The 15,939-nt window shown below is 42.6% G+C and overlaps 1 protein-coding gene across 1 annotated transcript in view; it reads left to right on the top strand.

Moving 5' to 3' along the window:
• Nucleotides 1-6,586: 6,586 nt before the first annotated feature.
• Nucleotides 6,587-15,939, top strand: part of LOC139479095 (regulator of MON1-CCZ1 complex-like) — a 45,341-nt gene continuing 35,988 nt past the window's right edge. The window contains exons 1-9 of the mRNA XM_071261857.1: nt 6,587-6,730; nt 7,026-7,136; nt 7,262-7,338; nt 9,838-9,922; nt 11,244-11,306; nt 11,531-11,617; nt 13,146-13,217; nt 13,524-13,592; nt 14,342-14,445. Coding sequence (XP_071117958.1) covers nt 7,026-7,136; nt 7,262-7,338; nt 9,838-9,922; nt 11,244-11,306; nt 11,531-11,617; nt 13,146-13,217; nt 13,524-13,592; nt 14,342-14,445 — 668 coding nt within the window. The 5' untranslated portion in view covers nt 6,587-6,730. The remainder of the gene's footprint in view (nt 6,731-7,025; nt 7,137-7,261; nt 7,339-9,837; nt 9,923-11,243; nt 11,307-11,530; nt 11,618-13,145; nt 13,218-13,523; nt 13,593-14,341; nt 14,446-15,939) is intronic.

Raw genomic sequence — 15,939 nt, 5'->3', positions numbered from 1 at the left:
TGGTTCTGTTGACACTTCAGTTTTCGTTAAAATAATTGATACTCAGATTCAACCTTTTCTTTTATATGGTGCGGAAATATGGGGTGTAGACAGATTTGAAAAAATAGAACAATTGCATATTATGACTTGTAAGACGTTTCTTAACGTTGGTTTGCAAACTCCAAATGCTATTGTGTATTGGGAATGCGGTCGGTACGCACTACATGTGTCGTTCTGTAAAGTATTGGCTAAAACTGATTAAAATGGACGCAGATAGGATACCAAGGAAATCTTATAATCTAATTGTATAAAACGACAAGTGTGGTCATCATAACTATGCTTCTTCTATTCGTTCCATATTATTTTCTCACGGATTTGGAGTAGTTTGGCTAAGTCAAGCTGTTGGCGACAAACCATCATTCATAAATAGTTTTAAAAACGTTTTGATAAATATGTTCTACCAATCATGGAATAGTACTATAAGGCTAGTTCTAGGTACATTCTGTATAAAGTGTTTAAAGGTCTCCTGGAACCAGAAAAATACCTTTCCATTATTACTGAAATAAGTATCGAAATATTATGATAAGGCTTAGAGCCGGGCTACTGAGACTTAAGGTAAACGAAGGTAGATGGGCTGATATTGATTTACGTTTACGGCTCTGCCCCATATGTGAAACTGGTATAGAGAATAAATATCATTTTACTTGAGAATGTGAATTTTACAACGATATTAGACAACTGTATTTACCAACAACTTTTTGCCATAATCCAAATATGCATAAATTTAAAACGCTGCTGTCATCTTCATGTAAACAATTACTTGGAAAACTATGTAAATACCTGTATTACAGCTATGAAAGAAGACGTAATTATGAAAAGCCTGTAAACCTGTAAATTTGTACCTGACATTACCTTTTCTCATGTACCACACTATTTCAAATGTATGTATTGTATATGGTCCAGTGGCCTTAGTACAAATAAAAGACTTCTTCTTCTTCTAAGTAACATTTATTAACACTCTATAACCGAAAAGGTTCGACACAGACGGAGGTGAATTCGACTGAGGCAAGAGTCACTTATCAATTACTTACAAAGAGGAAAGTAGTCCGTCAAAATCTGATCTTAGGTCATCACCAATAACCATGCTACCATAACTGAATGCTACACTGGAGAAAACAGGTGAAGCAGGTCTTAGACGTTTATCATTTTGGTGAAACCCACGAACACCAGTATGGTGTTGACAAGCCCAGAAATATAATCAGGCTGCTTCGAACCCATGATCAAAGGTCCCTGTACGCCTAAGGGACGCAGCTCTGCACAGTGAACTTCAGCAACTTACAGGCCTAGGTCTCCCGTGCCCTCTGCTGACATATACACTGTGACTCTGTATCACATCATTTACCCAACCTCAACAGCGTAAATAGACCTAAAAATGCAATAGTGTTTGAAGAAGGATCATTTTACAATCAGTTATTGTGAATAACTATGCGATATGTGTGAGTGATAAATATATATCGACACTTTGTACACCATCATTCCCTGTGGTGAACTCGTTTATATCTTTGTTATGCCTCAAAGTAAGACTGACCAATCAGAGAGCAGAACTACTGACACCATATGAGCCCGTATACCGTCAGTAAAAATCCAAGATGGTTGTTACTGACGTAATATGAGACCGTATCGTCAGTAACAGCCATTTTGGATTTTCCAACACCCACCTCACATATTTCACATGAATATCCTGGTACATAAATTCGTTATTCGACACTGTTTTGTATTTTAATATCATAAATTTTGATGTGCAAGGACGTTAATGTTGTTTTTTATCACGTTCGTGACTTTAGTACAGATTATATAAAGTTAAAATTATCAACAAAGTTGGGCCTCTGAAGTTTGAAGAGAAGTCTCCCTTTGACCCTTTACGTCTTAGGTTGTAAGTGTAGGTTGTAAGTGTTAAGTTTTGAGTTTTAAGATTTGACATGACATGTGCGACAAAGATACCAAACAGGGTAAAATGTTCGGCAAGAAAATTTGATATGGTGTCTTTAGTTGCCGTATATAATGTCATATCAGGTTTGCAGAAAAATAATACATTTTCATGCTAACAACACAGAACATTATAAGACATTAATCAACTGTAGGCCTTAATGTCTCATAATGTTCTGTGAGGACCCTGTCCAGCTAGATGCGGACCTCACTGTTCTGGTAGTCAACTGTAGGCTGTTACGTCTCATATTGTTTATTGTGGACCCTGTCTGGTGACGTACATCACTGTTCTGGAAATCAATTGTAGGCTGTAACGTCTCATAATGTTCATTGTGGACCCTGTCTGGTGACGTACATCACTGTTCTGGAAATCAACTGTAGGCTGTAACGTCTCATAATGTTCATTGTGGACCCTGTCTGGCTAGATGCGGACATCACTGTTCTGGTAATCAACTGTAGGCTGTAACGTCTCATAATGTTTAATGTGGATCCTGTCTGGCTAGATACGGACATCACTGTTCTGGTAGTCAACTGTAGGCTGTTACGTCTCATAATGTTCTGTAGGGACCCTGTCTAGCTAGATGCAGACATCATTGTTCTAGTAATCAACTGTAGGCTGTTACGTCTCATAATGTTCAGTCGGGACCCTGTCCAGCTAGATGCGGACATCACTGTTCTGGTAATCAACTGTAGGCCTTAATGTCTCATAATGTTCATTGTGGACCCTGTCTAGCTAGATGCGGACATCACTGTTCTGGTAATCAAATGTAGGCCTTAATGTCCCATAATGGTCTGTGTGGACCCTGTCTGGCTAGATGCGGACATCACTGTTCTGGTAATCAACTGTAGGCCTTAATGTCCCATAATGTTCTGTGTGGACCCAGTCTAGCTAGATGCGGACATCACTGTTCTGGTAATCAACTGTAGGCCTTAATGTCTCATAATGTTCATTGTGGACCCTGTCTAGCTAGATGCGGACATCACTGTTCTGGTAATCAACTGTAGGCCTTAATGTCCCATAATGGTCTGTGTGGACCCTGTCTAGCTAGATGCGGACATCACTGTTCCGGTAATCAACTGTAGGCTGTAACGTCTCATAATGTTTTGTGTGGACCCTGCCTGGCTAGATGCGGACATCATTGTTCTGGTAATCAACTGTAGGCTGTAACGTCTCATAATGTTTTGTGTGGACCCTGTCTATCTACATGCGAACATCACTGTTCTGGTAATCAACTTTAGGCTGTAACGTCTCATAGTGCTCTGTGTGGACCCTGTCCAGCTACATGCGGACATCGCTGTTCTGGTAATCAACTGTAGGCTGTAACGTCTCATAATGTTTATTGTAGACCCTGCCTAGCTACATGCGGACATCACTGTTCTCGTAATCAACTGTAGGTTATAACATCCCATAATGTTCTGTGTGGACCCTGTCTGGCTAGATGCAGAATAACTGTTCTGGTAATCAACTGTAGGCTGTAACGTCTCATAATCTGTGTGGATCCTGTACAGCTAGATGCGGACATCACTGTTCTGGTAGTCAACTGTAGGCTGTAACGTCTCATAATCTGTGTGGATCCTGTACAGCTAGATGCGGACATCACTGTTCTGGTAGTCAACTGTAGGCTGTAACGTCTCATAATCTGTGTGGATCCTGTCTAGCTTGGTGTAGTCTTGATCAGGCAGTACATCAAACGTGGGCAGTTCTACAGGAGGGGCGGGGCTAGTTTCAGGGGTGTTAGATTTCTCTCTTGATGACTTCTTGTTCATCCTGAAACATTTACAATAAAATCAAAATTTCCGTCGCTGAATTTTGCGAAGCATCATCATCATCATCATCATCATCATCATTATCATACAACATATACAACTACAAGCAAATATCCCTTGTCCAAGGTAACGCACCTGAAGTCTCCCTTCCTCCACAGACAGACCACGCCCACAACCACGACCAAGACTACCAGCATAGTGAGAGACCCAATGATGCCAGCTACTGCTGGGGATATACTTGTGACTGGAGACGAACTGCTCACAACTTGAAAGTAAGAAATGATAATGGGTTAGAGAAAGTCTTTTACGCTATCATTAATTCAGATTAACAATGTTATAAATAACACCAATACACTATTACTCACAAGATAAATTCTGAGTGTGCTGAAATGGTAATCTGTTGAAATCGTGTATCATCAATAAAACAACCTTGCTTGTTTGAGAGTTTACAGGTTTTATAAAACAGTTACTAGTATATATCATCACATCTGGGACATCGATATGTCAAATGTAAGTTTTCACAGTATCGCCAAGAACTGCCTAACTTGAAGGCAGATGATGACGCCTTAGAGAAACGTGAACTTTCTTGCAATCGTTATCTACAACACAAATGTTTCAGCTTGACCGCTGTGGTGTTCTTAATCATCTACAGGGTTCCCTGAGTTAGACAGCATTATTCTTAGTCCCATTTTACGCGCCTCGTCCTTGCAGCTACTTAAGAAGATGCTTAAACATTTTCCACCGTTGGTTTTAATGAAGGGTGATTTTTAAGGGAAATCATAAACTATATGTTTTGGGGAAATTAAATATCCGCCATGTTTTGGGTTGTTTCATATCCTGCCAGTGTGTCAGCTTCATAGATCTTATAGTTTCAAATGAAGACGATTCTAGCAGATCTTTTTAACTTGATTTTAGTTCGCCAGCGTAAGAGTAACGTGAGCTTATGTCACAGCATGCTTGTCCGTCGTCGTCTGTTTCATATTTCTCATCAAAGTTTTAAAGCGGCATTCTTTAGGAGGGTCCCAAATATGTACGTGATTTCTGGTGACTGTTTCATAATTGCATGTATATCTAACACTGTGCGTCACAGTCATTTTATGTTGTCATAGGGTTACTGCCAATTTCTTATCCCACAATGTCCCAAAATATTTCAAATTTCAGGAACCACAAACAATTTTATTTTCCCATATGAACACCATTTCATCAAGATTGTTCAATTATAGGAAGGTGTTCCATAACGTGGACTTGGCAGCTCATGATGTAAATTCTACTGCGTGTGGCTGCCAAGACTCATCATACTGCTATCAACCTGTTGTCATATAATCACAGGGGATTCATTATTGTTAACAATGATAACCTTCGTCAGTTATTCAAATATGGACCGAAATATTGTGAGCAGCCTCCTACCAATCGGGATCACAAATTTAAAATAGCTATGGATGCCAAACAATGGGCCAAAAGAGAAGAGGAACCTGTTTAATGTCTTTCAGGGTCGGTTGAGTCAGTGCATGGTGTTGTCATTGGTAGAATGCACACATTGAAAAAGCGGAAACAGAAATGGAATAAACGCATTCTGTCCCAGCCAGCTGTCATTCAAAGTCTGGCTGTCCTACATGAAAAGTTTGTAGTTGTTCCCATTGACAAGGCTTCAAATCACATAACCACATAAACTAATACTTCAAAAACTTGAAAGCTCCGACAATCCCCGTTATGGCATTGAAATAGTTTGGATCTCTGACCATGTCGGTGTGTTTGGTAACAGCAGCTAAATCGGCACTACAATTAGAAGACGTAAGAACCAGCCTTCCAATATCTAAATACGAAATTAAAAAACAACTCACAGAAATCAAAGTGCAAAATAAAACACCTGCTACAAAAGCCTCTCAGAAAAACGAAAATCCATCATAAAACCAAAACAAATCGACAGGGCAACCAAATCACAAACAGGCCACAAACGGTTAAACTCACACCTACACCACATTAAAAAAACACTTCAAACCGGTAGATGCCCACATTGCAACCAAATAGCAACTCCTGAACACGTAATAGATTTACTGCATACATTAACAACAACACAGAACAACACTCAAATTCTCACTAAACTACAACCACCAAATAACACTAGCAACTCTACTAAACCACTTTAAGTTTTAAAAAAATTAATTAAAAACTATAAAGCGCCATGTATTTATCTAATCAAAACAGGCCTACTCGGTCGCATTTAAAAAAGGGAAAAACAGAAAACACAATAAAACTTAGCCTAAATCATAAATAATAAAAACACACAACTACACAACCCCGCACGCTCCTTTAGGTCCCCCACCTTATCAGCATGGCATAATTCCTTATTTCCGTCAGAATTAATTAAGCAACCATAAAGCCCCTCCAGGTTGCCTTACCTTTGGGACATACCCTTCTCGACCACATCACTAAATGGCCTGACAGGCCCGTGCGCGAAATACGCATATGTCGGAAAGCGCACATTAAAACAGAAGCTAATTATAAGTAAGTCATTCTTGAACCTTCTTGACAACGTATAAGGATCCCTCCCGCAACGTCACCTTAACTATAAATAAAGAAGTTGTCATCCATAAATTATCTCTACTTTGCCTACATTGAATATATTGGCTACTTTTGATCATGACTTCTGTAGTCTTCGTCAACAGAACTTATCAAACTTGTTTTAGTTTTCAATACATCAATGCAATGTATTTGGATGTGATTAAAACCCGGTTTCTGTCTGTCGCTATCCTCGCACAAACGCAGCAGCTGTACGCTCAATAACAGGGCTTTGAATTTGGTCACTGTTGGGAGATTTTCACAGGAAGCACAGAATTATCGCCCTTGCAAGGGGCACCCGCAGGTTCAATAGTTGGGTGACTTTTGTATATTTCCTCACTTCATATGTTATAGATGATCAAAACAACCAACTGCTATTTTGATCTTGCATTTTAGATAGTTTATTTGTTATCCGGAGAGAAGTACAAAGACTCATACGGTCAGTTTAAGATGAAAAATGGACCACACTAAACACGTCGTCTGCATTTCCTGTTGTGTTGATAATGATATTTCATTAATCATTGTTATTTCAATAAGTCAAATAACAGTTACTTACATTTCGTGTGGTCTTACATAAGTATACTAGTTCGTTCAAGGAGCGTCTACATGATACGAATAGCCCGTTAGATATGTGGTAACATTGTGTAGGACACGCACGCGCACGTCAGCTGAAGGGGTGTGTTATCACGCTAGTCTCACTTAAGTGACATTTGACTGCTAATGTCTACTTGTAGATGGCGACATCAGACGATGGAGAGTTTTACATCGAGCTATGTAAAACGCCGATTCGATTTGAGCCCATCAACAAGGCCAACAACATCTTCTTTGACGATGCCAACAAACAGGTTTGTCAATTAATTTCTTCTTGTTTTTATTACATCTCAATTAGTGTCATGGTTTATCTAGTATAAATACTGATATATACTGATACAAAATGTTGATTAAACAAGCTGTGTGTTCTGTCCTCCAGGTGTTTGCAGTGAGATCTGGTGGAGCCATGGGCGTCACGGTGAAGGGGCCAGATGAGAAGTCTGCCGTGTCATTCAGGTGGGTAGTGAGACAACATCAGGTGAAACATTGTCTGTGTCATTCGGGTGGGTAGTGACACATCATCAGGTGAGACATCGTCTGTGGCATTCAGGTGGGTAGTGACACATCATCAGGTGAGACATTGTCTGTGGCATTCAGGTGGGTAGTGACACAACATCAGGTGAGACATTGTCTGTGTCATTCAGGTGGGTAGTGAGACAACATCAGGTGAGACATTGTCTGTGTCATTCAGGTGGGTAGTGAGACAACATCAGGTGAGACATTGTCTGTGTCATTCAGGTGGGTAGTGACACATCATCAGGTGAGACATTGTCTGTGTCAGGTGGGTAGTGACACATCATCAGGTGAAACATCGTCTGCGTCACTCAAGTGGGTAGTGACACATCATCAGGTGAAACATCGTCTGCGTCACTCAGGTGGGTAGTGACACATCATCAGGTGAAACATTGTCTGTGTCATTCAGGTGGGTAGTGAGACAACATCAGGTGAGACATCGTCTGCGTCACTCAGGTGGGTAGTGACACATCATCAGGTGAAACATCATCTGCGTCACTCAGGTGGGTATTGAGACATCGTCTGTGTCACTCAGGTGGGTAGTGACACATCATCAGGTGAAACATCATCTGCGTCACTCAGGTGGGTAGTGACACATCATCAGGTGAAACATCTTCTGTGTTATTCAGGTGGGTAGTGAGACAACATCAGGTGAGACATCGTCTGTGTCACTCAGGTGGGTAGTGAGACATCATCAGGTGAAACATCGTCTGCGTCACTCAGGTGGGTAGTGAGACATCATCAGGTGAAACATTGTCTGTGTCATTCAGGTGGGTAGTGACACATCATCAGGTGAAACATCGTCTGTGTCATTCAGGTGGGTAGTGACACATCATCAGGTGAGACATCGTCTGTGTCATTCAGGTGGGTAGTGAGACATCATCAAGTGAGACATTGTCTGTGTCATTCAGGTGGGTAGTGACACATCATCAGGTGAGACATCGTCTGCGTCACTCAGGTGGGTAGTGACACATCATCAGGTGAAACATTGTCTGTGTCATTCAGGTGGGTAGTGAGACATCACCAGGTGAAACATCGTCTGTGTCATTCTGGTGGGTAGTGAGACATCGTCTGTGTCACTCAGGTGGGTAGTGAGACATCATCAGGTGAGACATCTGCAGTGTCATTTAGGTGGGTAGTGACATCGTCAGGTGAGACATCGTCTATGTCATTCAGTTGGGTAGTGAGACAACATCAGGTGAGACATCGTCTGTGTCATTCAAGTGTTTAGTGAGACATCAGGTGAGACATCTGCAGTGTCATATAGGAGGGTAGTGACATCGTCAGGTGAGACATTGTCTGTGTCATTTAAGTGGGTAGTGACATCGTCAGGTGAGACATCGTCTGTGTCATTTAAGTGTTTAGTGAGACATCATCAGGTGAGACATCTGCAGTGTCATTTAGGTGGGTAGTGAGACATCGTCTGTGTCATTCAGGCGGGTAGAGAAACTTTGTCTGTGTCATTCAGGTGGGTAGTGAGACATCGTCAGGTGAAACATCGTCTGTGTCATTCAGGTGGGTAGTGAGACATCGTCAGGTGAAACATCGTCTGTGTCATTCAGGTGGGTAGTGAGACATCGTCAGGTGAAACATCGTCTGTGTCATTCAGGTGGGTAGTGAGACATCGTCAGGTGAAACATCGTCTGTGTCATTCAGGTGTGTAGTGAGACATCGTCAGGTGAGACATTATCTGTGTCATTCAGGTGGGTAGTGACATCATCAGGTGAGACATGTGCAGTGTCATTCAGGTGGGTAGTGAGACATCGTCAGGTGAGACATTGTCTGTGTCATTCAGGTGGGTTGTGATATCGTCAGGTGAGACATTGTTTGTGTCATTCTGGTGGGTACTGAGACAACGTCAGGTGAGACATCGTCTGTGTCATTCAAGTGTTAAGTGAGACATCATCAGGTGAGACATCTGCAGTGTCATTTAGGCGGGTAGTGAGACATCGTCTGTGTCATTCAGGCGGGTAGAGAAACATTGTCTGTGTCATTCAGGTGGGTAGTGAGACATCGTCAGGTGAAACATCGTCTGTGTCATTCAGGTGGGTAGTGAGACATCGTCAGGTGAAACATCGTCTGTGTCATTCAGGTGGGTAGTGAGACATCATGAAGTGAGACATCGTCTTTGACTGCATGCTCAGCATCTAAGGGAACTCCTCTATCCTGAGAGGAAGTTCACAATTGATATGGTGCTTATAGGACTGTAGGACTACTACCTCAAACAGCTTTTGAGTGTAGTTTGCTTTTAAGTGAACTGTGCATTGTCCATATTAGCAATGTAAACAGCCAATATGTAAAGTTTTTATGTATCACATCTTCTAAAATCCTGTCAGCACCCTTGACAGAGGCTGTGTAGAGATCATTATGGAAGCTCTAATTTCTAAAAGATTTTTTCGTTATCAAAAAGAATGCCAGTTGTTATTATTTTATGTTGCACAGAATCGAGGACAGGGGTGATGTTGTTTCAATAAAGTTTTCTCCTGACAAGAAAATCTTAGCCATCCAGAGATCTCAAAAATCAGTGGTGAGTTATAAGCTGTCATAGCTGAGTATAGTTTGATTTGTTGATGGTGACGCATAAGATTATGTTGCATGATTGTCCCCATTGGAGAATAGAGTATGGCTGATTGTGTATTGTTGTTGTAGTCATCAGTCACATGTCTGGTCCAGATTCCCGGCTGCAGGATAAAACAACATTCACTCTATCACCTCCAATATGGCAGACCAAGTGTACAAAATGGTCATGGAGGCTGTTAAAAAACAGAAATACACAAACTTGCTGATTGACCTGCAATTCCTTTTTGGCTATTTGTATGGCTAGAAGTGACTGTAGATGTCTCCCGACTGTACACCTAGCTCTGGTACTTGACTGTAGATGTCTCCCGACTGTACACCTAGCTCTGGTACTTGACTGTAGATGTCTCCTGACTGTACACCTAGCTCTGGTACTTGACTGTAGATGTGTCCTGACTGTACACCTAGCTCTGGCACTTGACTGTAGATGTCTCCTGACTGTACACCTAGCTCTGGTACTTGACTGTAGATGTCTCCTGACTGTACACCTAGCTCTGGTACTTGACTGTAGATGTCTCCTGACTGTACACCTAGCTCTGGCACTTGACTGTAGATGTCTCCTGACTGTACACCTAGCTCTGGTACTTGCTGGTGCAGGGATACATGACATGTAGTTAGTTACTTGTACATGTTCACACAACATTCATGTTCCTTGAAGAAACAAACTGCACAGTGTATGTTATGCTGCAGGTTTGAGGTCTTGTGTGCTGAACTAAGTTTGTTTGTTGTTTAACGCTGCATTAAGCAATATTCCAGCAATATGACGGCAGTCTGTAAATAATCGTGTCTGGACCAGACAATCCAGTGACTGACATCATGAGAATCAATGTACGCAATTGAGATACTATGACATGCATCAACAGAGTCAGCCAGCCTGACCTACTGATCCTGTTAGTTGATTCTTACAACAAGCATAGTCTGCTGTAACGGAAGCATTGGTTGCTGAAGACCTATTCTAGCCTGGTTCTTCACTGGTCCATGAATAAAGCACACCAATGACTGTCATACACAGTAGTACAGCATCTCACTCTCAAATGTCCAAGTTTTCACGTAGGTGAAACCCATGAGCACAGGTATCGTGCCTGCAAACCATTCATTTAGAATCTGGGATTGCAACTCTCCAACAGCAGATCCTGGTGCAACTAAGGGATGTAACTCTGCACAATGAATCACAGTGCCATAACCACCTGTGACCTGATAGCATGATTACATGTGATAGAGGTTTTCCTGATGACATTATTATTATTATTATTATTATTATTATTATTCAGGAGTTCATCAACTTCCACAATGACATGTCAACAGATCAGATGGAGTATTCACAAATATGCAAGGTTAGTATCAATAAAGTTAAATCGTCTGTTCACCATATGTATTTGGAAAGGTATTGGGTGTTAAAGTGTTATGGCTTTTCTTGCAAAATGAACATGGATTATTGGAGTTATTGTGTATTTCATTTCAACAAACAAGCATGCTTCTCGTTATTAGAACATTCAAACTTCAAGTGTCTGTTTAAGTTTGATAATTCACTGTAGCAGTTCCTGTTTCTATTTCCCAGGGAAAGTCGACCCAGATCATTGGATTCATATGGACCTCTGTTAACGAGATTGCTTTCATCACAGACCATGGCATAGAACACTACCAGGTAGGTACTCGTACATGGCATAGAACACTACCAGGAAGGTACTGGTACATATAGAACACTACCAGGAAGGTACCGATACATGGAGTAGAACACTACCAGGTAGGTACTGGTACATGGTATAGAACACTACCAGGTAGGTACCGGTACATGGCATAGAACACTACCAGGTAGGTACTGGTACACGGCATAGAACACTACCAGGTAGGTACCGGTACATGGCATAGAACACTACCATGTAGGTACCGGTACATGACATAGAACACTACCAGGAAGGTACCGGTACATGACATAGAACACTACCAGGTAGGTACCGGTACATGGCATAGAACACTACCAAGTAGGTACTGGTACATGGTATAGAACACTACCATGTAGGTACTGGTACATGGCATAGAACACTACCAGGTAGGTACCGGTACATGGCATAGAACACTACCAGGTAGGTACCGGTACATGGCATAGAACACTACCAGGAAGGTACCGGTACATGGCATAGAACACTACCAGGTAGGTACCGGTACATGGCATAGAACACTACCAGGTAGGTACCGGTACATGGCATAGAATACTACCAGGTAGGTACCGGTACATGGCATAGAACACTACCAGGTAGGTACCGGTACATGGCATAGAACACTACCAGGAAGGTACCGGTACATGGCATAGAACACTACCAGGTAGGTACCGGTACATGGCATAGAACACTACCAGGTAGGTACCGGTACATGACATAGAACACTACCAGGAAGGTACCGGTACATGGCATAGAACACTACCAGGTAGGTACCGGTACATGGCATAGAAAACTACCAGGAAGGTACCTGTACATGGCATAGAACACTACCAGGTAGGTACCGGTACATGGCATAGAACACTACCAAGTAGGTACTGGTACATGACATAGAACACTACCAGGAAGGTACCGGTACATGGCATAGAACACTACCAGGTAGGTACCGGTACATGGCATAGAACACTACCAGGTAGGTACCGGTACATGGCATAGAACACTACCAGGAAGGTACCGGTACATGGCATAGAACACTACCAGGTAGGTACCGGTACATGGCATAGAACACTACCAGGAAGGTACCGGTACATGACATAGAACACTACCAGGTAGGTACCGGTACATGGCATAGAACACTACCAGGTAGGTACCGGTACATGGCATAGAACACTACCAGGAAGGTACCGGTACATGGCATAGAACACTACCAGGTAGGTACCGGTACATGGCATAGAACACTACCAGGTAGGTACCGGTACATGGTGTGGAACACTACCAGGTAGGTACCGGTACATGGCATAGAACACTACCAGGAAGGTACCGGTACATGGCATAGAACACTACCAGGTAGGTACCGGTACATGGCATAGAACACTACCAGGTAGGTACTGGTACATGACATAGAACACTACCAGGAAGGTACTGGTACATGACATGGATAGACCTACTGATTGTAGAGACTTGGGACACTCCCTCTCACGTTTTACAGCTTCTACTATCCCTGGTGACTTGTTGTAGATCACCCCAGAGAGGAGAAGTCTGCGCAACTTGAAGACGGTCAGTCTGCAGGTCAACTGGTTCGTGTGGCTGGTGAGTGGTCTGAAAAGGACAAAGACTTTGAAGTGTGATTATCGCACTTTCATGTCACTGTGGCGCCACACATTATCAATACATAAGCATTCATACATAGCTGTGTATTTGTAGATACTGTCACACTGGGAAACTCCTGGTTGTTAGACTCACTGAAGTATTTCCTCTCACATTAAGTTGATAAACTATCATGTAACTGAATACTGGTCAAAGATGCAGAGTATGCTGAAATATATCTTAATTCAGAGAGAATCTCACCATGGTGTAAGTGTCAGATTGTAGCCTGTGTTTGCTGGTTGTTTCCAGGCAGAGACGTACATCTTGGTGCTGTCGTCCGGGACGCTGGGGAACACACTGCATCCCTTCCAGTTCAGGGTCAGTCTCTTCTTGAAGGTTGGATGTAGAGAGTGTGTGCGTCTGTGTCTGTCTGTGTGTGTCTGTGTCTTGGTGTGTGTATGTGTGTGTATGGCTGTCTGTGTGTGTGTGTTTGATGCCAAGTCAGCCATATTCCGGCTACAGGACTGTGGCCTGTAAATAATCATGTGTGGACCAGACAATCCTAGTGATAGACCCTAATAAAACTAGACCCTAATAGACCCCTGGGGAAATCCCACATCCTGGGAACTAGGTCTACAGTGCTGTGGAGCCAAATGAGAGGAATTGTCCCAGCATGCCTTTTGGGGTTGGGAGCTCTTGTGCCCTGGTTTATTTATTGTCCCCTGACGGGAGATTCTCCCATTCACAAACACAAACATTAATCTTAAACAAGGACACTTTCTTAAAGTTTGAACTATGTAGCTATTGTATTGTGTACGTGCAGATCAGGGGTAGAATTGGTCTTTAGCAACCCATGCTTGCCGTAAGAGGCAACTATGCTTGCCGTAAGCGGCGACTAACAGGATCAGGTGGTCAGGCTCGCTGACTTGGTTGATGCATATCATCAATCCCAATTGCCTGGATGAATGCTCATGACATCAATCACTGGATTGTCTGGTCCAGACTCGATTATTTTACAGACCGCCACCATAAAGCTGGAATATTGCTGACCAAAAAACAAACCAACAACAACGCGCATTAACCAATATAGACTCCAGAACCGTACATCCTCGTCCTTGTGCTTGCAGCCAGGTCTGGTGAATCGACTGCCCAAGTTCGAGGTGGACCTGCCGGTTGTCCCCAAACCTGCTAAACTCAGTCTGCTGGAGCGAGATGTCATTGTGGCCAACATGTGAGCATAGATGCGCTTCCTGTTAGTTAGTCAACAGCGTGACCAACATGTGGACATAGATACACTTCCTGTTAGTTAGCTGTCATTGTGGCCAACATGTGGACATAGATACACTTCCTGTTAGTTAGCTATCATTGTGGCCAACATGTGAGCATAGATACGCTTCCTGTTAGTTAGTCGTCAACGTGACCAACATGTGGACATAGATACACTTCCTGTTAGTTAGCTGTCATCGTGGCCAGCATGTGAGCATAGATACGCTTCCTGTTAGTTAGCTATCATTGTGGCCAACATGTGAGCATAGATACGCTTCCTGTTAGTTAGCTATCATCGTGGCCAGCATGTGGACATAGATACACTTCCTGTTAGTTAGCTATCATTGTGGCCAACATGTGAGCATAGATACGCTTCCTGTTAGTTAGTCGTCAACGTGACCAACATGTGGACATAGATACACTTCCTGTTAGTTAGCTGTCATCGTGGCCAACATGTGAGCATAGATACGCTTCCTGTTAGTCGTCAACATGACCAACATGTGGACATAGATACACTTCCTGTTAGTTAGCTGTCATTGTGGCCAACATGTGCACATATACACACTTCCTGTTAGTTAGCAGGCCAACATGTGGACATGGATACACTTCCTGTTAGTTAGCTATCATTGTGGCCAACATGTGAGCATAGATACACTTCCTGTTAGTTAGCTATCATTGTGGCCAACATGTGGACATAGATACACTTCCTGTTAGTTAGCTATCATTGTGGCCAACATGTGAGCATAGATACACTTCCTGTTAGTTAGCTGTCATTGTGGCCAACATGTGGACATAGATACACTTCCTGTTAGTTAGCTGTCATTGTGGCCAACATGTGGACATATACACACTTCCTGTTAGTTAGCGGGCCAACATGTGGACATAGATACACTTCCTGTTAGTTAGCGGGCCAACATGTGGACATAGATACACTTCCTGTTAGTTAGCGGGCCAACATGTGGACATAGATACACTTCCTGTTAGTTAGCGGGCCAACATGTGGACATAGATACACTTCCTGTTAGTTAGCGGGTCAACATGTGGACATAGATACACTTCCTGTTAGTTAGCTGTCATTCTGGCCAACATGTGGACATAGATACACTTCCTGTTAGTTAGCGGGCCAACATGTGGACATAGATACACTTCCTGTTAGTTAGCTGTCATTGTGGCCAACATGTGGACATAGATACACTTCCTGTTAGTTAGCGGGCCAACATGTGGACATAGATACACTTCCTGTTAGTTAGCGGGCCAACATGTGGACATAGATACACTTCCTGTTAGTTAGCGGGTCAACATGTGGACATAGATACACTTCCTGTTAGTTAGCTGTCATTCTGGCCAACATGTGGACATAGATACACTTCCTGTTAGTTAGCGGGCCAACATGTGGACATAGATACACTTCCTGTTAGTTAGCTGTCATTGTGGCCAACATGTGGACATAGATACACTT

The sequence above is a fragment of the Haliotis cracherodii genome, unplaced genomic scaffold (assembly GCF_022045235.1).
Source record: "Haliotis cracherodii isolate W230 unplaced genomic scaffold, xgHalCrac1.p SCAF_4, whole genome shotgun sequence".
NCBI classification, from domain to species: Eukaryota; Metazoa; Mollusca; class Gastropoda; order Lepetellida; family Haliotidae; genus Haliotis; species Haliotis cracherodii.
Note: the sequence above shows the minus strand (reverse complement) of the source record. Positions and strands in the feature narration are given on the sequence as shown.